The following is a 24202-nucleotide window of genomic DNA, read 5'->3' on the forward strand; positions in this document are numbered from 1 at the left end:
CACTTTGTATTTGAGGTAGGAGTAGGCTAATTCAGCCAATGAAATGGCAGATTGCTGGTTTTCAGTTTGATTACTAGTTTTATTGTATTTTGAAACTGTCAAATGTAGCCTAGTTAGAAGCATTTTTTTATTTTATGTTGTGTAAAACAGGCAAATGATAGCTAATTAGCTAATGTGAATTCAATGTGCCATTGATACGTGTCCATAAACTATGTAAGAAGTAACATTAGTCAAAATGTTCACACAGAGATGAGCATCCTTCAGTACTTTAAGATGAAGAGGACAGATGAGAACAAGCTTGTAAGTTATATGGATAGCTAAATACAGTATATTCTAAAATTCACATAGTAAAAGTACTTTAGATCAGTAAAATTAGGCTAATGGCATGTCATAAGAGTGCATTGAAACCAGTTCTGTGTCCTCAAGCATGTTATTTTCCTAGACAGGAGATGGAGAGACCACAGAACAGGGAGAGTTAGGTCCAAGTGAGAAACAGGTAATGGGAATATGACAGAATGCTCATTTGTGTAGAATAACAGAATACGTTGGTAGTGTGTTGAGTTGTTGTTATGATTAAATATATATATAAATTTAAATGTAAAAATAGTTTATCGCTATAGGCCCTTTGAAATCCTACTGGATATAGTACACCATGTTTTGATGAAGGATTTAAAGTTTTTCAATCACGTCTCCAGTGAAGCTGATCTTCTGTTTGCATTCACTCACTTCACACGGACCTACCGTCACTCAGAGTAATAACATGTTTATGCCGGCTATAAATGAACACTTCACAAGATATCACCACTGGATTCGATTAAATCTGCATGGTTTGTTAAATTAAATGTTTATTAGATATTCATATCAGAGATTTGTTTAAATTATGTAGATGCACATTTGCTGAATGTTGAGGGCAGATTAGTAAATATTTTAACATAATAGTTTGCCTTTTCTGTTAATAATAATATAAAAGCAGACGCTTTACTTTTTCGCATACCATTTACTTTCTTTGTTTACCAGTTCTGTCTAACAAAGAATTAGATAGATATGAGTCGACTGACATCCGACTGAAGACGAAGAATTTGAGTGAGCAGCAGTGTGAATGTGATCCAGCGTTTCCCCTTCTCTTCTCTTGCGCAACGCGGCCCGTCAAAATAAAAGTATTGGCCTTGGCGATATATCAGTTGACTACTAGTTTTTCTGCATCGCAGGAAATCAAAGGGCACTACATGCAAAGATTACCTTTCTTAGTAAAGTGGCTTTTTATGATAACAATTTTGAGTTTGATTTGTGTTATTTCATGTACATTCTATAGAGCAGCCAGAATTGGAGAGAGGCCAGGGTTTCAGAGCAGGTCAGCCAGACAGAGCATCAAAAGCCATATCAACCTAAGGCAGGATGTATCATTCGGCAGCAGCTGGCAAGCAAGACACTTAGTTTCCAGGATAGATGGTACAAGAACCACACATGGCTACACTACTGTCCTGATGTGACAGGTATACTCTGTTTCTATTGCATGAAAGCATTTAGAAATCAGACAAGTCCCCTTGCTAAAAGTGTAGATCAGTCATTTGTATCTACATGATTCCACAACTGGAAAAAAGCAATAGAAAAATTGAAAGCACATGAAATGTCTCAAGCACACAAAGTGGCCATAACAACACACACACATCCGGCAAAATCTATAGACACAGAGTTATCATCAGCAAAGGCTCTTCAGCCATCTGCTAAAAATTGTTAGCTCATTGCAGTTTCTTGCTAGACAAGGTACTGCTATTCATGGTCATGAAAACAGTGAGGGAAATTTCAGGCAGCTCCTTCGTCTCAGGTCAGAGGATGTTGAGGGACTGGAGAGTTGGATAGAGAGGAGGTTGAATTTTCTCAGCCCTCAAATCCAAAAATGAGATTTTACAGATCTTGTCTTTAAACATTGTGCGGAACTTGCCGACACTCCAATATTCCATCATCATGAATAGCACCCAAGATTTTGCATGGGTAGAGCAGGAGGTAATTTGCATCTGGTATGTGGACCATGATCTAATACCTCATGAAAAGTTTGTCAGTCTTTATGAAGTGTCTTCGACCACAGGGGAAAATCTAGCTAGGGTTGCCGTGTATGTCCTCCAGAGAATGAATTTGCCACTATCTGGTCTCCGTGGACAAACGTACGATGGAGCTGTAAACATGTCTGGCAAGACTGGTGGAGTGCAGGCCAAAATCAATGAGATTCAGCCTCTTGCCCTCTATGTTCACTGTGGCCCACATTGCGTCAATCTTGTAACAAAGGCTGCCTGCAGTTCATCCTGTGTGGTTATGGATGCACTGTCATTGGTCCACAAACTTGGAATCCTTTTCAATCAGTCAGGCAAGTTTAAAATGGTCTTTAAAGAGATTGCCAAATCAGAACATGGGAAAAACAAAACACTGAAGCCCTTATGCCCTACCAGATGGGTTGTCAGGATATCGGCGATTCGAGCTGTTCTTAGGCAGTATGAGACAGTGCTGTCTTGAGGCGATGGCTTCATCTGGTTAGAGAGAAACAACAATTAAAGCTTAGGGGCTTTTGGAGCGATTCCAAAAGGGGACCATGGTGCTTGGGCTGCTTCTTGCTTGTGAAGTGATTGGAGAACTAGAGTGTCTGAATTACTCCCTACAGACATCAACAGGAACTGTCATGGGCATGACGGCAGCTGTGGACTGCGTGAAGTCAACTCTGAAGGCAAAGAGGTCAGATGAAATGTTTCACCACATACACACAAAGGCCACTGAGTTAGTCACCAGCACAGGTATTGAACCTATCCAGATGCCGCATGATGCAGAGCCTCACTCCATCACCTGGCTCTGCCTCAGCCTTTGATTTATTTGTTCTTTATTAAATAAATAACTCTCCCCGGTTCAAAATCGCTCCTACGCCCCTGCACATTGTTGTGTCTGAATAGTTGTGCTTCTTTTAAGTCCTCCCCTAGATGGCACTGTTGTTCATACATGTTCTATTGTAGGATAGCAATGTGGGAGGAGTGAGAAAAAGAATAAAGAAAAGAACTAGTGTGGTTCAGTAAGCTACTACTTGTTTTCTGCTTCTTTATTTTACCGATTCCCAACATAACAATTGGCGACGAGGATGCCAGGATGTCTCTGCTCTCTCTGAAACCCCCAGTAGCGATTCTCGATTGCCCAGGTGAACCGAAAATTCCCTTTGATGCATGGGAAAAGTTGTTTCAAAACTACCTGCTTGCTATCGGTGGCGAGGAGTTTTCTGCCGAGAGGAAGAGAGCATTACTAATACACTGTTTGGGAACAGAAGGGCAGCGAATTTACAATACTTTGCCTCTTACCGCTGATACATATAATGGATCTTTACAAGCATTGAAACAGTTCTTCTCCCCTAAACTGAATGTTGTTTCCGAGAGATATCGCTTCAGGTAACGCGCTCAAGCCGTGGGTGAGTCTACAGATCACTACGTTGCTGCGCTTCGTGAACTGGTAAAAACATGTGCTTTTGGCAATTTGGAGCATGAAATGGTCCACGATCAGATTGTGGAAAAAACGTGGATGCCCCGAATTCGTGAAAGACTGTTATTAGAGCCAGATCTAACCCTTGAAAAGACGCTTATTATTGCAAGACAAATTGAAGCAGCCGTTGCAGATGCCAAAGTCATTGCTGAAGGGGAATCGAAACAAGTATCAGCAATTCAAAAACAAACTAACATGCGGATGCAGAAAGAGTAAATCGAGAGAGGATAGACGCATATAGGGACAACAGCAATGTTACCGCTGTGGTTCTGTGAATCACCTTGCAAATGAAAAGTCCTACCCAGCTAAAGACTGCAAATGTAGAACGTGCGGGAAAATCTGACATTTTCAACAAAAAGTACGTCACTTACCACTATCAGTATGAGCAGCAGTGTCAGAGGAACTGAAAACACTGGAAGAGAATGGAATCATTGAAAAAGTCGACGCATCCGAGTGGGTGTCACCCATTGTCGTCACAAAGCGAAAGAATGACACAATTCGTATGTGTGTTGACTTAAGGGAGCCAAATCAGCCTATAGTACCAGATAGCCATCCCTTACCATTGATCGAACACATACTGTCTGCACTACATGGATCAGTAATGTTCTTTTCTCTCGATCTCAAGAATGTATATTACCAGTTAAAGCTACATGAGGAGAGTAGAGGACTCACTGCCTTCATCACTCACGAAGGCCTATACCAGTTTTGTAGAGTTCCCTATGGCCTGTGTTCAGCACCCTCTGCTTTTTGGTGTATGATGACAATGATCTTAAAAGGCCTTGAAGGTGTACAGTGTTACTTGGACGATGTAATTGTCCATGGTGCGTCTGAAGCCATTCACAATGCAATCCTCCACGCTGTTCTGCACAGGATCAGTGAAGCTGGCCTGAAACTAAATCCGGAAAAATGCAAGTTTAATTTAACTTCACTAAGTTTCCTTGGTTACAGACTCTCAGCTGCTGGCCTGCACCCTGATGACTCTCATACCACTGCAATTACAAATGCACCACGCCCTACAGATGCAGCTACACTACGGTTGTTTTTGGGCCTCACCACCTGGTACAGCAAGTTTGTCCCTGCCTATGCTACTCTGGTTGAACCGATGAGAGCTTTACTTCGCAAAGATTGTGAATTTCAGTGGACGGATGCAGCACAAGAAAGCTTTGATCAGGTCAAAAAGGCTATAGTGAACAGTCCTGCACTTTCCCTCTTCAACCCCAATCTCAACACAATACTTTCCTGTGATGCTTCAGATTATGGGGTAGGTGCTGTCTTGACTCAGCTTGATGACCAGGGAATAGAGAGAACCATTGCTTTTGCTTCGCGCTCCTTATCTGACGCAGAACAAAAATACTCCATCGTGGAAAAGGAGGCTCTTGCCTGCGTCTGGTCTGCGGAGAAATGGCGTACGTGGCTGTGGGGGAAGGAAATTCATGTTACGTACCGACCATCAAGCTCTTACTACTCTACTCAGCAGTAAAGGTAATAGTCGAGCTGGCTTACGTGTTGCCAGATGGTCTGCACGTTTACTTGAGTTTAATTACGACGTTGAGTACAGACCTGGCCCCCTGAACAGTGTTGCTGATTGTTTGTCAAGAATGCCACTCCCTAACACTGATCATAACTATGCTGAAACAATTGAATCTGTTGCTTTGATCTCATTTGCTTCTAGTGCAATCTCCAAGGGTGATTTCCAGAATGCATGCAACAACTGCCCAGTGTTGACTAAACTGCGTACATATCAGCAGACTGGCTGGCCAAAGTCCAAGAAGGATGTAGACCTGCAAGTACAACCCTACTTTTCGATCCGTCATGAGCTGGCTGTAGTGGAGGGATGCATAGTCAGAGGTACACATCGTCTTTTAGTACCTGAGTCACTACAGAAAAAACTCATAGACCTTGCGCATGAATCGCATCAAGGCATGGTTCGTACCAAGCAGCGGCTTAGGCAACTGTACTGGTGGCCAAAAATGGATAGCCAGGCTGAAGCTCTGATACGGGACAGTAAATGGCCGGAGGTTGCTTTCTCACCCAGAGTTGACACAGCTGCTGTCGTACAGTCCCTGACTTCAGTTTTCACCAGTGAAGGGAATCCAAAAGAACTCGTCTCAGATAATGGACCTCAGTTTATTTCCTCTGAGTTTTCTGAGTTTCTTAGGGATAGAGATATACATCATTTCAGATCTGCTGTGTATCATCCACGTGCAAATGGAGAGGTTGAGAGGTTTAACAGGGTCCTAAAAGACTGTTTGCAAACTGCTTCAATTCAGGGGGAGCCTTGGAAATCATTCACTCAAACATTCCTGATGGACTACAGAAGTACCCCTTCATGCTACGTCTGGCGTTACACCCTCATAGTTGCTCCATGGTCGATACATGAGAACAAAACTACAAATCATGGACTACCCTGTGAAAGAAATAGACAAAAGCATGCTACGACAACATGTGAAAAGGAAACAAGACAAAGTCAAACAGTACACTGATGCCAGGAGAAACGCAAAGTCCTGTACACTCCAACCTGGAGACCTGGTGCGGATTAAGAAACCCTGGAAAGTAAGGAAAGGTGACCAAAAGTTCACAAAACCAAGATCTGTTGTGCAGAAGAGAGGTGAGGATTCCTAACTCCTGGATGACGGAAAAATATGGAATGCTTCACGTCTTGCTGGAGTGCCAGAACCGAGGGATGCTGACACTTATGAAAAGCAACAATCTGCATCACCAACTGTTAACCGTCCGAATGTGCCATTTAGGTGTACTAGAATAAGGCAGCAACCTATCTGGACAAAGGACTATGTTTTACATGAGTAGAAAATGAAGAGAGGTTTAAATGTTAAAATAATTGAGTCAAGAAGATAAAAAGTTAAAATATTTAATTATGGTTCACAGTACCTGTTTATTCTTGGCTTATACATATTTCTGTTATTTAAAGCCTGCTATATTATTTCTGTAGAGGGGAAGATGTTGTGTCTGAATAATTGTGCTTCTTTTAAGTCCTCCCCTAGATGACACTGCATGTTGTTCATACCCCAGACAGCACATGTACGTCTGGCCGACGTCGGCCCAATATCGAAACGTCGGCCTCTATACCTAAAACATCTATAAAACATCGGCCTGGCGGAGGCCGATATCATTTGGTCAGTGCTCTGTCCTCCAGCTCATCAGTCGTCGGCCCTGAGTTGGTTCACGACCGCGGGGCGATGCCGCGCTTATCTGTGTGCGCGTGCCCAGTATTCGTCTCTTTTAGCCACCCAGAGAGAGAGAAGAGGATAATCCCAGCGACATCTGTGGCTCTGAGGCATACCTGTCAAGTTTTGGATTTGAAAATAAGGGAAATTTTCCAGCGCCCATTGCGAGCAGTCCCACCACCCCAACAAAGCTCCAGTATCCCTTACATTTTAAGACAGGTGTTATAGCCCAAATTAAAACACAAAAGGGTATATATGAAGAGCATTTATTTAAAGGCTTATTTGCATATTTTCTGTTAATTTAACATTGATGTCTTTACATTTACATTTTATTTTAATTCCACATATTCTTTTCATTTCATATTGCTTTTCTTTAACAGTTTTTCTTTTCATTTCACATAACTTTTCTTTTTCTCTTTTAGTGAGTTGTTGTACCAATTTGTTGCAGACTTTGCATTCTTTAAAAAAGTAAATTCGCTGTCCCATTTATCACGGTATTTACACATGGGTTTTGGTTTTTTGGCAGGTGTGCCTTCACTCTCTATTGTAGCATCCATCATCCGTCTCTGTTTTTTCTTTTGTTGTTGTTGTTTTTCCCACGTTATAACTCATGTCATCTGACCTCACACACCCCTCGCGACAGGCTACTACAGGTGGGAGTTATCGCGAGACTAGTGACAGAGCTCAGATTGGGAATGTTTTTATTAATATTATTTTATTAATAACGCAGGTAAAAAAAAAAAAAAAAAAAAAAAAAAATACGGGAGATTTACGGGAAAATACTAATACGGGAGGACGGCGGGAAAGAAGGGTAAAATACGTGACTTTCCCGGCCAAAACGGGATACTTGACAGGTATGCTCTGAGGTAACGTTACGATTTCACTTCAGCTCAACTAGACAAAAAATACTACTTTGTTAATTCTGTGACACTGAAAAGGTACTGCGTTTATACAGTCTATGGGCAGCTATAGAGTCTGGATCATTTTCAGCGATTTTTTAACATTAATGTTAACGCCTAAATGCGTTTTCAGAAGTTTCTCGGAGGGAAAATGTAAAAGCGGATTATTAAAGAGAAGTCCTGACTGCTTTTTCACCGTATTTTTCACTCTTTTACAGGCTTCCAGAAATAATCCGGTGAAATAATATGGTGAGCTATTGTTGCTGTTGCTTCTGAACTACAAAATGATTTTTAAATGTATTATTGAATGAGACTGTACATTATAAATGTAATGCTTTAACTCTAGATGTTTGTTTGTGTGAATGCTGTGTGTGCGGTGAGTCCTGCGCGAGCGGGGAGCAGAGTTGCCATGGAAACGGGGCGTCAACACAAAAACCGTTACTGGCAAACAGTAATCTCCGTCTCTCGCTGCGGTTTACACTGTTTTAGGTAAGTTTAGTGTCTAAAATCACACAAATATTACATACAAATGTTCCTGACGCGTTTCTTACTTGTTATTGACATGTTTCAATTAAATTTATTTTATAGAAACGGTTTAGTGTCTTCGGAAAAGTCCGTTATCATTTTAGCAGTTTTCAGGTAAGGTTAGGCTAACTCTATAGACTGAGCTCTTGTTGATGAAACTCTGGGCTTTTAATCAAATCTTCGATTTGATTAAAACAAAATGATTTTTAAATAATTATTGAATGATTATTGAACGAGACTGTAAATTATAAATGTAATGTTTTAACTCTAGATGTTTGTTTGTGTGAATGCTGTGTGTGCGGTGAGTTCTGCGCGAGTGGGGAGCAGAGTTGCCATGGAAACGGGGCGTCAACACAAAAACCGTTACTGGCAAACAGTAATCTCCTTCTCTCGCTGCGGTTTACACTGTTTTAGGTAAGTTTAGTCGCTAAAATCACACAAATATTACATACAAATGTTCCTGACACGTTTCTTGCTTGTTATTGACATGTTTCAATTAAATTTATTTTATAGAAACTGTTTATTTTCTTCGGAAAAGTCCGTTAGCATTTTAGCAGTTTTCAGGTAGGCTAACTCTATAGATTGAGCTCTTGTTGATGAAACTCTGGGCTTTTAATCAAATCTTCGTGTGTGTATGAGATATTTTGATGGCTCTGTGAATGTTTTGCTGGTGATTTGTCAGTATGTTATTGGAAAAGGCTGATTTACTGAATCGATGACGTCACTTACAGTGAGAGTGTAATCGGCTGAAATCAAGTTCACATTAGTTTTGATATTTCATGATAAACAGATATTAATACAAATTGTTCTGTGATTACAGGAGGACAGAAAGAAACTCTACAGAACAGAAGTGAAGCTCCAAGATTTCAACATTTATGAAGGGAGATACTGACTTAGAAATACAGGTGAACTGAAGAAGCTCATGAAATACATGAATATGCCTTTTTCAGAATACATTTCACCAATTTTAAGAAGTCCCTGACATCATGACGTAAGTCACACTCAAGCTAAAACTAAAAATATAGATTGTGTTATTTTAAGATTATATTTTTAGTAGTAGAATATGTATATTACATATTATTATAATTGTTATATATTATTCTGTCTTTTATCTCCATTTCACCTCTACTCTAGCTTGTTTCCTTCTAATGAACCTGGAACTGCAGAGTAAATATTGTTGACTCTGTGTCAGATTGCTTGTTTTGTTCCTGGACTCTTCAGTGATGACGATCAGAGTCTGAGTGAACCTGCTGTCAGACAGTGAGTACCGTGGGGTTTCAGTCAGGGCCTTCAGTAAACAACTGTTAGATACCTGTACACATCTTACACATCTCTGTTACAGCTAACGCAGCCATATGTGTAAAGGTGCGGTCACACTAGCCTTTGAACGTGCAAAATTATTTTGGACGCCACTGCGAATATGGGCGGGAGCAAGATATAACGGTTTCCCCTCATCACAACATGGGTTAATCTGTGCTTTTACTGTGTCTTTGGCGATGGTGTCGAAAGCGTCTTATTATATTGCACTCTGTCTCTCTCTCTCTCTATAAATATACACACTAAACAATAAAAAAATATAGAACGTGTCCTCATTCAAATGTGCCATCTGTTCCTGTTTCCATTGACACTGCGAACCATGCAGCTTCTTTTTAAATTATCTCTTAAATATGTATTATATAAAATAGGATGCTGCACTACGGCTAAAATTAGCACTTCATTTTTTAATTTCTGTACAGAGAGGTCACGCAGTGACGTATTGATCATCTACTGGTCCCACGACTTCACGTGATGCGAATTCGCAGGTCAAAGTTCACCAAACTTGAACTTTCGAACGCAGCGAAATGCGAAAATTTTCGCATGAGACTGGGTTTCCGGTCTGACGCATTCGCATGTGTATGAATGGAAGTCAGTGGAACGAAAAGTGCAGTGTGACCGCCCCTTAATGCACATATTATGCCCCACACAGGCTCTCAACAACAATGACGGGGCTGATCAACAACTTCAGCAGTAGGCTAGATTAGTGTGGGTTAAAGGGATAGTTCACCCCAAAATGAAAATTTGCTGTTAATTTACTTTCCCTCAGGTCTTCCAAGGTGTGGGTGACTTTTTGGTAACAATTTATAATAAAGTTCAGTTGTAAGTCACTTTTAAGTGAGTAGTTAATGATGAACTAATCATTTACAAAACATTCATAAGCGCCTAATAAGTGATATACTAATAATTTGTGTACTTTTTGTAAATTCATTTTAAAAGTCATTTACAAGTAATTAGATTATGATTAACTAATTATTTACAAAACATGACTGTGTTCATAGAAATAAATGATGTTAATATTTTTATCTATGTTCTGTAGATTAAGTTATAAATAATTTACAAGTGACATGAATATACATTCACTAATGATTAAGTAATATGCTATGATTTACACATCTTTCATAAGCAATCTTAAAAAAAATAACATCATGAAAAAAATCAAACAGATCCTTAATGGTTAATAGTTAGTAGTTAATATATTATGAATCACTTATAAATCATTGAAATGTCAACATTGTACTATTATCTCACTGAACATTATAAATCATTTACAAAGCTTTCTGCACCCCCCAATCTAAGGTGTAAACTACTCATCAGTTGTAAATGTTTTACAAACTTTGTGGTTTCCAGTTGTGTGTGCGTGTATATATATATATACATACATAAACACATATATATATATATATATATATATACACACACACACACACACACACACACCAACACACACAAAATCAACCAACCTGTAACCGGAAAGTTTACATTTACAACTGATGAGTAGTTTACACTTTAGATTGTGGGTGCAGAAAGCTTTGTAAGTTATTTATAACTTAATCTACAGAACATAGATAAAAATATTAACATCACTTATTAATCATTTATGAACACATAGTCATGTTTTGTAAATGATTAGTTTACCATTAGCTAATTACTTTTATTACATGGCTCTGTGGGTACTTGATTCTGATTGGTCAGTTGCGACATTCCGATGCATGTTATCCCTGGATAAAAACCTGTAAAATGTACTAACACAGGCTCATCCGGGTAACAGTAGTTGGTGCTGTACTCTTGCTTTAACTATTTTTTTTTATTGGTGGAAGCTGTGCATTTGTTTAGCTAATAAATTATAAAAACTGTGTACAACAGTTGTGTACAATTGTTTAATTATGTCATCCTGGTTAGGGTTGGCCTGATTGACGATGCCATCGTCCATCGCCGATGGCTGATAGACATCACGATGCTGCGCCGGAAACAGCGTCATCAGCTCCAGTATCTCGCGCGTGCATCTGTTGTCATGCGACAGAGAAGTCACGTTCTATAGAGAGTTTCTACAGACAGTTGTGAACGTGCTGACAGCTGGTTGCCCAGGCTATGGATTAAAGGTAATACTGTTGTAAGTAGTGTTCATTTTCTCCTAAATACCGATCATTTCGCTTCATTAGACCTCAATGTATCACCAGTAGCCACCGGTATTGATTTGGTCTTGTATTATCAACTACATTATTATCAACTAGAGATCAACCGATAGTGGATTTTTCCAATACTGATAGCTAGTTTGGACCACACTGGCCGATACCGATTTATAGAGGGCGTGCTGTCATTGAATGTCAAAATTTGATTGGCTGATGATTCTGTCATTAATGCTTGTAACAAATCAGATGTGACTTCTTTCATCAAAAGGGGAGCACAATCTGTAGTGCTGGCCATAGACTTTTTGTAATGTAGGATATTCCAGGTCAACCTCAACTAAACTAATCACAAGCAATGTGTGAACATTACACAAATGTAAATGATAACTAAATAGTCTGTAAAAGCATTTTTCACACAATTTTGTTTTTTATAGGGCCAGCAGAGCCCTGCTCACCCTGACGGCCCACCGCTGCTGTCAGACAACATCTCAAAGATGCTATAAACTGCAGGACTAGTAAGTACAAACTTGAACATGCACAACTGTTTCATAAGTTTGGGAAGTTATGTTTTTTTTTTGTGTTTTTGAAAGTCTTTTATGGCAACCACAGTTTAATATATGAAATGAAAACAGTTCACTACAATTTAAAATAAGTTTTCTATTTGAATATATTTAGAGAAGTCATTTATTCCTGTGATGGTAAAGCTGTATTTTCAGCATCATTACTCCAGTCTTCAGTGTCACGTGATCTTCAGAAATCATTCTTATATTCTGATTTGCTTCTGAAGAAACATTTCTGACTATTATCAGTGTTGAAAACTGCTGTGTTCCTTCATTTTTTCAGGATTCTTTGATGAATAAAGTTTTAAAACAGTACAGTGTTTGAAACAGAAATGTCTGTTTTAACTTTTGATAATTGATAAGACAGTGATAATAATTGAAAATGTTTATTGAGCAGCAAATCAGAATGATTTCTGAAGGATCATGTGACACTGTAGACTGGAGTAATAAAAATTAGCTTAGATCACAGAAATAAATTACATTTCACAATATATTCACGTAGAAACTGTTGTGTTAAATTGTAATATTTCACAATATTACAGTTGTTTTACTTGCTTTTGATCAAATAAAGGCAGCCTTGGTGAGCAGAAGAAATTTTTCTCCAAGATGTAAAAAAAAAAAATCGTACTGACCCCAAACTTTTTAACGGTAGTATAAATTATAAATTACAAATATAATGTTCCACCTACTGAAATGTATATTCCATTCTAAAGAGATGCCTGTTCCACAAATAATACATTTACAGGGATCACGTGAAACACTTCATCAATAAACTGATTTTTGAGAGCATTAGTGGCAGTGTGTCGATTTTTGTTTATTGATTGGTGAATTGGAAGTGGATGTGTGTTTATAACCTACTTGTGATTAAATCAGATATATATATATATATATATATATATATAGCAAAATAAGCTCAAATTGAGGCAGCAGCATCTATGGTGCATGGCCTGTAGTGAGGTCACTAAATTCTAATACCAAGAATTTATCAAAGTCCACTAAAGGAAGTAAAACCTATTGGTATTTTACTTTGAAAATAGCCTTCCAAATAATATTTGGGGCTCGGACACACTTTTTTTTGTTGTTGTTTAAATTAAATTAAAATACATAGTTTAGTATTCACACAACACATCTAATAACCATGCACTCCAGTTATATGTGATTAAATAAATAATATTTTGTCTGAAATAATATGAACAGCAGCAGCTATTCTAAACTTTCTCCTTTTTATTTCCTGTTTCTATCTCAGGATCGCCATCCCAAGGTTTCTAGAGATTACACCAGATCCAGACTGAATCCAAACTCACTTTTGAAGACTTCAGATGACACCAACGCTCACAAAGACTACAGACGACAACTGTACATGAACACACAAAACATTGGACACACAAAACAATTATTATCCTTATTTTGCCTATAAGGGTAAATTTGATGATTTTCAAACTGCTTTATTGTAACGTCTCTTATATCTGTAAATGAACAATATTTACTCTCTGAGTTATGTGGACCTACATGTCCCCTTTTATTTGTAAGCATCACTTTAAAAATGTTGAAAGATAATGTTAATGTTAACTGAATACAAAACTAGACTTGTTTAGTAAGATTTTATCAGAAAATATTTTTGAACTTTTATCATGCAATTTAAAACATTTTAATTGCTTAATTAGGAAACACTTTAGAATAAGGTTCCATTAGTTAATGTTAGTTAATGTATTAATTAACATGAACAAACAATGAATAATACATTTATTACTGTATTTATTCATCTTCGTTAATGTTAGTTAATGAAAATACAGTTATTCATTGTTAGTTCATGGTAATTCACAGTGCATTAACTAATGCTAACAAGCACAACTTTTGATTTAAATAATGCATTAGTAAATGTTGAAATTAACATGAACTAAGACTTATAAATGTTGTAGAAGGATTGTTCTTGCTTAGTTCATGTTAACGAAAGTAGTTAACTAACATTAACTAATGGAACCTTATTCTAAAGTGTTACCCTTAATTATTGTTTACCTGGTTTTATTTTGTGTTTATGTAACTTTTTAAAAAGTTCTTGGCATAAAGTTTGCATGCGATGCTGACAGCACTGAACACATGACTTTTTATTATGAACTAGATGGTCTTCCCAGTGAGTCTCAGTCATCTCTGGCTTTTTAAACTGTAACCTTGAAACATGCATTTCCTGTAAACCTACTTTGAAATAAGTATTGTCAAAAGGTGCTATACTCATACAACATTTAACCATGCAAGTACTGTAGTAATGGTTATTTTTGTTTTTACTATGGTTTTACTGCAAAAGCTGTAGTAAAATCATGGTTAATGTTCAAAAGACTACAAATAATCCCGAATTATCCACTTTTGATCAAAGCATCTGGTAAATGTTATTGTATTTGTACATGTAATATGAAATAAATGAAAATATTAATAAAGTTGCGTCTGTTCTTGAGAGTGGTGTGTATTGTTTTATTATAAACCAGCGGCGGTAGCCGCGGGTGGTCCGTAACGATGAGCAAAACGTCGGTGAACCGCGTCTACGCAGAGCAGCCGGGATGTATCGTCCCAGCATCGGCCGGAGAGCATTTCCGATCAGAGGCCGACGTCGCCGAGACATCTTGCCTATTAGCAAACGCTCCCTGAGCGATATCGTCCCGATGGAATTTTGTAGGTCGGCTCGACATCGGCACAACGTATGTGTGCTGTCTGGGTACATGTTCTATTGTAGGATAGGAATGTGGGAGAAGAAGTGAGAAAAAGAATAAGGAAAAGAACTAGTGTGGTTCAGTAACTTACTACTTGTTTTCTGCTTCTTTATTTTACTGATTCCCAGCATAACACACACGACAATGATAAGATTTGTTTTATTTTAAAAAGATCTGCACAAATAAATGAAAATTAATTAGTCAAATATTTAATTGGATAATGGAAACACGTGACAATAATATTTAGTCAACAAATCGGCTCCCGAAGTAATTTTCCCTGTATTTCCCTCCTCTCGCCGCTTCTCTCTCTCCAGTCCAGCGTGTGGCGCTAAAACACACGTGTGTTTGTCAAACACCATCAAGCCTCAGAGGAAGAAGATTCGTTTCACCGCGCTCTCTATTGTTTTAATGTGGCGCTGGTTTAATCAAAATTTAATACATAATTTTTTCGGTAAACAGAAAAATACAGTTTTTGAATTAGGTCAGTAAATACATGTTATATTCACTTCATCATTAGTCGTGTCTAAGTGTTGAAGCAAAGAGAAATATATCGGGAAGAATATCAGCTGAAGATGGTGTTTGTTAAAGATGAAATTGAGGAGAACATGAGTGAAATAAAAGAAGAGGAACCAGAAACCTGGAAAATAAAAGAAGAGGAACCAGAAACCTGGAAAATAAAAGAAGAGGAACCAGAAACCTGGAAAATAAAAGAAGAAGAACAAGGAGGTAGGTCTTTATTCATATTTAATGACTGTTTGTGGTACATTAGTCTTATGAAGCATTAATCCTCTGGGTCTGAGAGGGTTTGGGGACCTGGAGAAGTTTTGACATGCCCTGGACATTTGTGCTCTTTCATTATCTTAAAAACACATAAATGATTGAAGTTTGATTACACTCTAATCAGCAGAAACTGTGATACAATAATATGTGAGCAGCATGAATGTAGCCTTCATGTGTTTTGAGAAAATAACATGGTTGGTGAAAAACTAAAATAAGAACATAAAACATATTTTTGTTCACACGTTTGAGAGCTGGATGTCGTAGACTAGAGTTTTTGCTTGGGCTGCTCGATCATGGCCATATGTCCAAAACTTTCTAGAGAGATTTACTTGAAGATAGAGGTGTGTGTGTGTGTGTGTGTGTGTGTGTATTGTTGGTATAATTTGAAGATTGAATGTGAAATTATTATACTTTAAACTCACATCATGTTTTATTAAAAATTCTTGTTTATTTTAAACAAACATTTTAAAGCTCGGTAGTAGTGCAGAGATAAAAATAATAGATTCCCGCTGGGGAGGCGCTGGGAATCAAGAGTCGATTCCAACCCAGCCCGCATTTCAACATTGAAACAATGTCAGGTGCCATGGTTGAATCAACGTTGAATTACCTTTTGATTTTGCAAATTGGATTAACATTGAAATCAGGACGCTGTTTCACCATCTTACCTTCATCATAGGTGAATTGTGATCGTACAGGAGACCTTGGATTAACGTAGAATGAGGTGTTGATTTTGAAAAGTTATGCATTTCTAAAGCGAACCCCCCTGGACTGTCTTTTTTTTTTACCGTGAGGAACGCGGAATCTGTTTTTTAGTGTACAGTCTCTCTCATGTCTATTCGTTGAGTATTCACGGAGTTCCAGTTCATTTTAATTACGTGTTTGTAAATGAAGATCAGCGCAGACAAAGGCTGCAGACAGCACACCACGTCTGTTATCTTTATTTTATAAATGCACGAAGTTTTGTTGTTATGTCTGTATACAAAAAAAAGACTCTTTTTTTCAGATTTGAATGGTGTATTGCTCTTATCTGTACGATCAAAACTGAAAGTGTGATTTGTTATTTTCGGGGATATCAGGAGAAAATGCCTCATAACGCGTATACGCTTTATTCGACTCCAAAGGGCTAAAGCAAATATATTTGGTGAATAAGGTTTAGATGACAAAGTTAATGTAACTAAGAAATTAAGTGAATATGTGCATTTGAATTAGTTATAATTAATAATGTTGTTAAAAAAACCTAATTCAAATAAAAGTGAATGTATTCATCAGTAGTTGATGCAATTTTGAAACCTGAAATTATTTTGGTAAATCCAGGTCAAATGCAGTCGCCACCTGACTAAATACTGATCTTTGTGTGAAATGTCCACAAAACTGGACTATACATGGTAGATATAATATGCATATAATCGGTAGGCTGTTTTAGAAATGAAAATTTAAACGACCACTGAATTTATCGCAAAATCAAGCAAACACCGAAATTTTCACTAAAGATCGCAAATTTTTGTAATTGCCCAAATTTTCAGCATAATTTGGGCTTTAGAAAGCGTCCCGTGACGTCATCGCAATGTGTATTCAGTCAAAGAAAGGCCTTATGTTCTCATCAGGATTTACAAGAGCTACATTAGATAAACCGAAAGCGGAATGAATCTGCGCTACTAGTTCGGGCTGCAAATTTTTTGGGCCAAAATGTATTTTCCATGCTTCAAAAAATTCTAACTGACCCTCTGATGTCACGTGGACTACTTTGTGTGTACGGTCTAATGTCCATGTCCAGAAAGGTAAGAAAAACATCATCAGTTTTAATGGAGGGACTGAGAGCTCTCGGACTAAATCTAAAATATCTTAAAATGTGTTCCAAAGATAAACAGAGGTCTTACTGGTTTGAATGACATAATTTTAATATTTGGCTGAACTAACCCTTTAATACCCCAACTGAAAAAAAACAATGTTTTATATGGTTACATTTGATGGTCCCCAGTTGACTATAAGCAATTTTGCAATTACATGCCAACTAACTCTGTCATTAGAGTATCAGTGTGCTCAAGAATGGTTGAATCTAGTATTATAAGCTAACATACTTGCAAATACACTTGTAGTCAGTTTAAGCATATTTAGTGGACATACTAATACTTGACTGAACACTAGTTGATATGTAATTGCAGAGTTACATACCAACAGCTGTCTAAAAGCGTACCATCAAAATAAATAATCAAACTGATATTACAATAAAAATAGCAAATGTGTCATATCACACATTAATCTGGTATCTGAAATCAGATTTTATGGCTGTTTGAAAGGAAAAAAAATGTAGTTACTACTTATAAATGGTCTTTGACTGCTTTAAGTAAAGTAGCATCAGAAAAATGGCAAGATATGGGACTTATTAGTGTTGGGCGATATGGTAATTTTTCAATTCGTCATATCGTCAGCCTGTGAGATCGACGATACACGATATTATTGAGCATGGGTGGAGCAAGAGTAGTTGTGCTCCGATCACGATCGGCCGATCGTTATGTGCATCTCGTCAGTAAAGCGGTTCTCTAATCAGCGGTTAATTCCATCAGGTGCGTGATTTCACATAGAGCAGCTGTTACTACACAGAGCCATTGTTAATAGAGAAGATGCGCAAATCCACTTCATTTTCAGCGTTTTTTGTTGCAACTTCTCAGTTAACAACGGCTCTGTGTAGTAACAGCTGCTCTATGTGAAATCACGCACCTGATGGAATTAACCGCTGATTAGAGAACCGGCTTTACTGACTAGATCGGCCGATCGTGATCGGAGCACCCCTACCTATTTTCATTTTCAAAAGGTTTTTTGGTTGGTCAGATCGATTGTGCAATTGATTTTCGAACTAAAAGTGACAGCCCTAGTCCTGGACTATGGTGATATATTATATATGCATTCATCTGCTCAATGCCTTCAAATGATTGACACAGCCTATCATGCATCGCTGAGATTTATTACTAATTGTAAAGCTCGCAGCCACCACTGTGAGGTGTACTCTCGTGTAGGGTGGTCTGCTCTGGCCACACGGAGACTTTGTCATTGGTACATATTTATAAGGCTATTCTTGGTGTGCTTCCATCCTATTTATGTTCATTTTTGTGTGTCTTTGTACGTATGTAATGATGTTATGTAATTCAGCTGCCTATCTTGGCCAGGTCTCCCTTGCAAAAGAGATTTTTAATCTCATTGGGCTTCTCCTGGTTAAATAAAGGATAAAAAAAAACAGGGCCTACTTTTCGCTCGCTTCATTTGCCTTGCCCGTTTAATATGTCTGTAGTCATGTGGGTGCGTGTGTCAACGCACCCAATGAGTTTTCACACACAGAGCGCGCGCACGTCCTTTTCTCCTTTCCAAAGCACTTGGGCAGCTGCGCTCCTGAGGCGTCTGTTGTTGCTGTTTAGTGCTGTCTGTTGTCAGAGAGTGAATGTGCTTTCATTCAGCACGTCCCTCACGCGTTCCTCCATGTGCTTCTCTTACATGCTTGTTTACATCAGAGCGCACAGAGTCTTTCAAGCAGCATACAGCGGTGTTGTGCATTTTGACCAGTTGATGGGAATAGTATTCTTAAAATGCATTCCAAATGCTGAATAATTTGTAATATATAATTATTCACGGTATTTAGAAGTGCCCACGATAACAATATTGTGCATATTCAGAGGAGGGGTTATGAACAAAGGTGGAGTTTCTCCGCGTCTGGAGAGCGGCAGCACTGCGGATCATTTCAGAAAGATAACAGCTTTAACACCAGTATTAAAGACTTAAAAAAATAATTTGAGATCAAAACTCACTCTTAGTCAGCAGCGAGTAATTGAAATAACTTGATCCAATGTGGATTATAATCACTAAAGGCAGAAATATTTATAAGCGATGTAAAAGACTATGCACCATAAACATTAACGTTACAATAGTAAACATGGTAAATGCAAGCACTTGGAGAAGCAAACGTCAGCTTCTTATTCTCTATCACAATTGTGTATTTATTTAGTAACATTTATCTGTCGTCTTGTCTCGAGAGTTTAGCTCCACGTAGCATAGCCTATCATCAAAATAATATAATGATTTTTGTTCGGGAGGTTTTATAAAAATATAGAGTGTGCTGCGGATAATTTCTATAACACCAGCTTTAAACACTTTTTTTTAAGTAAGTTGAGCTCAAAACTCACTTTCAGTCAGCAGGAGTGTTTGCAATAACTTGATCTGATGTGGATTTATAATCACCATACACTCTAAAAAGAAAAGGTGCTAAATAGCACTAAAAGTGGTTCTTTGGCTCGTAATCATAGAGGAACCACTTATCTTTAAAGGTGCTGTACAGCACCTTTGTCAAATGGTGCTATATAGAACCATAAGAGGTGCCATAAAGCACCTTGATTGTTTACAATTTCTTCAACAAAAATGGTGCTCAACAGTGGTTCTTTTGCTCGTTATATAGGGGAACCCCTATTTTGTCATTAATGGCACTTAAGCCTCACAGCACATTTGTCAAATAGTGCTTTATAGAACCCTTTTTTTAGGTAGTAGGCCATTATCATGCCATATACAGTACTACAACGTTTGAGTCAATATGCTTTTAAATGATGCTTTTATACCAAATCGTGGGTTGAAAGATTCAAAATCCTGTACTAAAAGCTTACTGATAAACAAAAGTACATTACACTTTTAAAATAGTTTAATTCATTTCATTTAGTTTCAAATATACTGTAATCAGTGCTTTTTAACATTAACAACACTGGCTAAAGGAGTTAGAACAAATAGAAGGAAAATTCAGAAAAGAGAGAGAGAGAGAGAGAGAGAGCGACTCTATGCACAGATTGAGTTGTACACTCTTTTAATTGTGACAGGAAGTCCGGCTGCATCCTTAATTTTTAAGACAACGCACTCCAGGTCAGTGTCTTTTTCAGTCCTTTAGGATATTGGATCCCAAACAGAAAATCTATACAAAGAATGAGGCCCAGTGTCATTGAGATGTCCTCACTCTCCTCAGTAATGGACTGGCCATCCAACATGACGACAATGTGGTCGTATTGCAATGGGATGACCCTCCCTGCAGCCTTTGAGCACCATTTTATGTGTTGGTGTGTCAGGAGGGCAGGTCTGAGCATGGCCCTGGGGGAGAAAGTATAATAGCATTAACCATCTTCTAATTTATTTGAAAGGCAAACCTTAAATAGTTGAATAAAACAATAAGCCCATTGAAACTGTTTTAAAGTGAATTTAAAGGGTTAGTTCACCCAATAATCAAAATTATGTAATTAATAACTCACCCTCATGTCGTTCCGAACCCGTGAGACCTCCGTTTATCTTCAGAACACAGTTTAAGATATTTTAGATTTAGTCCGAGAGCTCTCGGTCCCTCCATTGAAGCTGTGTGTACGGTCTACTGTCCAGAAAGGTAATAAAAACATCATCAAAGTAGTCCATGTGACATCAGAGGGTCAGTTAGAATTTGTTGAAGTATCGAAAATACATTTTGGTCCAAACATATAAAAAACTACGACTTTATTCAGCATTGTCTTCTCTTCCGTGTCTGTGTGAGAGTTCAAAACAAAGCAGTCTGGATATCTGGTTCACGAACTAATCACTCAATGTAACTAGATCTTCTTGAACCAGTTCACCAAATCGAACTGAATAGTTTTAAATGGTTCGCGTCTCCAATACGCATTAATCCACAAATGACTTGAGCTGTTAATTTTTTTAATGTGGCTGACACTCCCTCGGAGTTCAAACAAACCAATATCCCGGAGTAATTAATTTACTCAAACAGTACACTGACTGAACTGCTGTGAAGAGAGAACTGAAGATGAACACCGAGCAGAGCCAGATAATGAACGAAAGATTGACTCTTTCACGAGTCAAGAACCAGTTGCCTTGGTTTTCGGATCACCAGTAGTTCTTTCGGACAGTTTGAGAACGAGTCAATCTTTCGTTCATTATCTGGTTTGGCTCGGTGTTCATCTTCAGTTCTCTCTTCACAGCAGTTCAGTCAGTGTACTGTTTGAGTAAATGAATTACACTGGGATATTGGTTTGTTTTAATTCAGAGGGAGTGTCAGCCACATTAAAAAAGTTAACAGCTTAAGTCATTTGTGGATTAATGCGTATTGGAGACGCGAACCATTTAAAACGATTCAGTTCCATTTGGTGAACTGGTTCAAGAATATCCGGTTACATCGAATGATTCATTTGTGAACCAGATATCACAAACTGTTGTGTTTTGAACGCGCTCACAACAGACACGGAAGAGAAGACAATGATGAATAAAGTCATAGTTTTTGCTATTTTTGGACCAAAATGTATTTTCGATGCTCCAAAAAATTATACCTGACCCTCTGATGTCACATGGACTACTTTGATGATGTTTTTCTTACCTTTCTGGAAATGGATAGTAGACCGTACACACAGTTTCAATGGAGGGACTGAGAGCTCTCTGACTAAATCAAAAATATCTTAAACTGTGTTCAGAAGATAAACAGAGGTCTCACGGGTTCGGAACGACATGAGGGTGAGTTATTAATAACATAATTTAGATTTTTCGATGAACTAACCCTTTAATTAGACTTGCTTCACACTCAGTCAACTGTTCATGGCTCACCTCAACTTCAAACAGCAACCCCGGGACCTCCTTAAACAGTGCAGGCAAGAGCAGAATAGCTGCTTCCAACTGTATTCCTTTAAACAAAACAAGAATTAGGTTAACATAACATGGTTGATGTTTTTATCTAATAAGTTTTCTTTGTTTTTCAATTAATTACTAAGACAGTAATTATTACTATATTTAATAAACTAGAAATAAGTCTTTATTATTACACAAGACCGATACATGCAGGAATGTATGATCTCACGCAGATATGGGTGTCAGTCAGTGATACACAGAAAATCTAAGCAGTGCAGATTTAATTACCTTTTTTCAGTCAGTCATCTTCACAGTCATCCACCACACACCTGAAATTCTCCATCAGGGAACTCTGTTGGTCCACATCAACATTGGTATGGTCTCTCATATCCCAAAGGAGCGTATGTTAAGATGAAGGCAAAGTAGAAAAGACATAGTCAAAACTCGTTAGTCATAAGTCATAAATAAGGAGGCAATTATACACTACTGTACTTACCATTTTGGCCAGTTTCAAACATGGAGACTCAGAGATAATCTCCTCCGTGCTGTGGTTAGACACAACATTTTCTGGTAGATTTTTATCAGCCCCATCCTTTCTTTAAGCTCTACAGTTGGTCTAAGCTTCTCTGTTTCCTCCTTTATTGCTCGTAGATGTTCCCTGATGCTTCATTCATCTTCTTCTGCATCAACCTATTGGGATAGTTAAATTGTTACAAACTCTCAAACTACAACATTGGGACCAGCAACTTTAAAAATATGAGGCAAAATGGACTGATGGTCAGTCTAACCCGTGAAGTCTGTCATAACCTGAAGAAAGAGAGAAAATAACAAAACAAACAAATTACAACACTAGGATGAATACAAAGCCTATAGAGTAACTTATAGACCTAACATTATCTACAGCAGCCCAGTGATGACAAACATTAATAATTTAAATATTTTGTGCATGTTGACAGTATTTTATGATTTGACACGGACATTTGAACATTGGGATAGTTGGTTGACATTCAAATCTGAATGTGTATGCCTCAAAAATTATTATTTGTTTTCAACTGAAGTAATAAAGACATGGATATCTTGGATGACATCGGGGTTAGTAAATTATCAGGACATTTTGATTTTAAGGTGAAATAACTTAATCCTTTAAATATTCTCTACACTATCAGACGAGACACTAACGTTACATGTGAATAGGGTAAGACTACACAGTATCCATGGTAACGAAGCCCGCCACTTTTCGCTATTAGTGATTTGAAAAGATGATAAACGGTAACGTTAGTGTTGTAACGTTATATCTGGAGAAAGTCAAGAAAAGAACGACCCCAGTTAACTTACAATTAAGTTACTTAACTTAACATACAGTTCAGTGTTTGTGAAACAACATATTTATTAGCCAACACTGTATGTCAGGCTCCTCACTCAGCTAACATTAGATTGATACTGAATTTACCATTAATGTCACAAAACACGGTGAAACTTTTGCAAAATACAATAAAGTTTCCCCTGACAAGTAACTTAACGCTAATTATATATTTCAGTCACAGTATGCGTTATGACACTCACCTCGAAAGATAACTTCGGTCTCTTTTTAGAAAGGTGTTCGTCACGTTCATCATCGTCCTGGTTTTGATTGACGTCGAGTCCAACGGTCCAGAGTGTTCTTTGAGGAATGCGGCCGGCGCTTGCCCTCGCGCACCTGAACTGCACAGTGCACACTATTCGGCGCAAACTCGCATAGGTTTTTATATATATGTGTATAAATGTGAAAATGTGTGAATTTTTTTAAGTTCAATAAAAGAAATAATAATAATAATTTTATATATATATATATATATATATATATATATATATATATAATATTTTTTTTATTGAACTTAAAAAAATCTTGACACATTTTCACATTTTGTAAGTAGAAATTGAAACAAGTTTTTAAACATAAATTCTCTACTCACTCATTTTAGGCTAATTATTTGAGCC

General features: G+C 37.7%; 2 protein-coding genes and 1 long non-coding RNA gene across 8 annotated transcripts in view; all 3 read left to right on the top strand.

Moving 5' to 3' along the window:
- LOC127955937 (zinc finger protein 271-like) overlaps positions 1–24202 on the top strand; it is a 191598-nt gene that overhangs the window by 62066 nt on the left and 105330 nt on the right. The window lies entirely within an intron of this gene.
- On the top strand, positions 7726–14571 carry LOC127956086 (uncharacterized). 6 transcript variants are annotated; one of them, XR_008153442.1, is made up of 9 exons: positions 7726–7843; positions 7941–8083; positions 8183–8233; positions 8391–8533; positions 8940–9110; positions 9254–9379; positions 11336–11535; positions 11997–12077; positions 13369–14571. It is a non-coding gene; the product is annotated as an uncharacterized LOC127956086 (long non-coding RNA). The 6 variants fall into 6 exon arrangements; XR_008153440.1 differs by having other exon boundaries at positions 7726–8083; positions 11336–11546; XR_008153439.1 differs by having other exon boundaries at positions 7726–8083.
- LOC127956006 (zinc finger protein 239-like) overlaps positions 15161–24202 on the top strand; it is a 32653-nt gene continuing 23611 nt past the window's right edge. The window contains exon 1 of the mRNA XM_052553751.1: positions 15161–15550. Coding sequence (XP_052409711.1) covers positions 15397–15550 — 154 coding nt within the window. The 5' untranslated portion in view covers positions 15161–15396. The remainder of the gene's footprint in view (positions 15551–24202) is intronic.

This window comes from Carassius gibelio, chromosome B4, assembly GCF_023724105.1.
Source record: "Carassius gibelio isolate Cgi1373 ecotype wild population from Czech Republic chromosome B4, carGib1.2-hapl.c, whole genome shotgun sequence".
NCBI classification, from domain to species: domain Eukaryota; kingdom Metazoa; phylum Chordata; class Actinopteri; order Cypriniformes; family Cyprinidae; genus Carassius; species Carassius gibelio.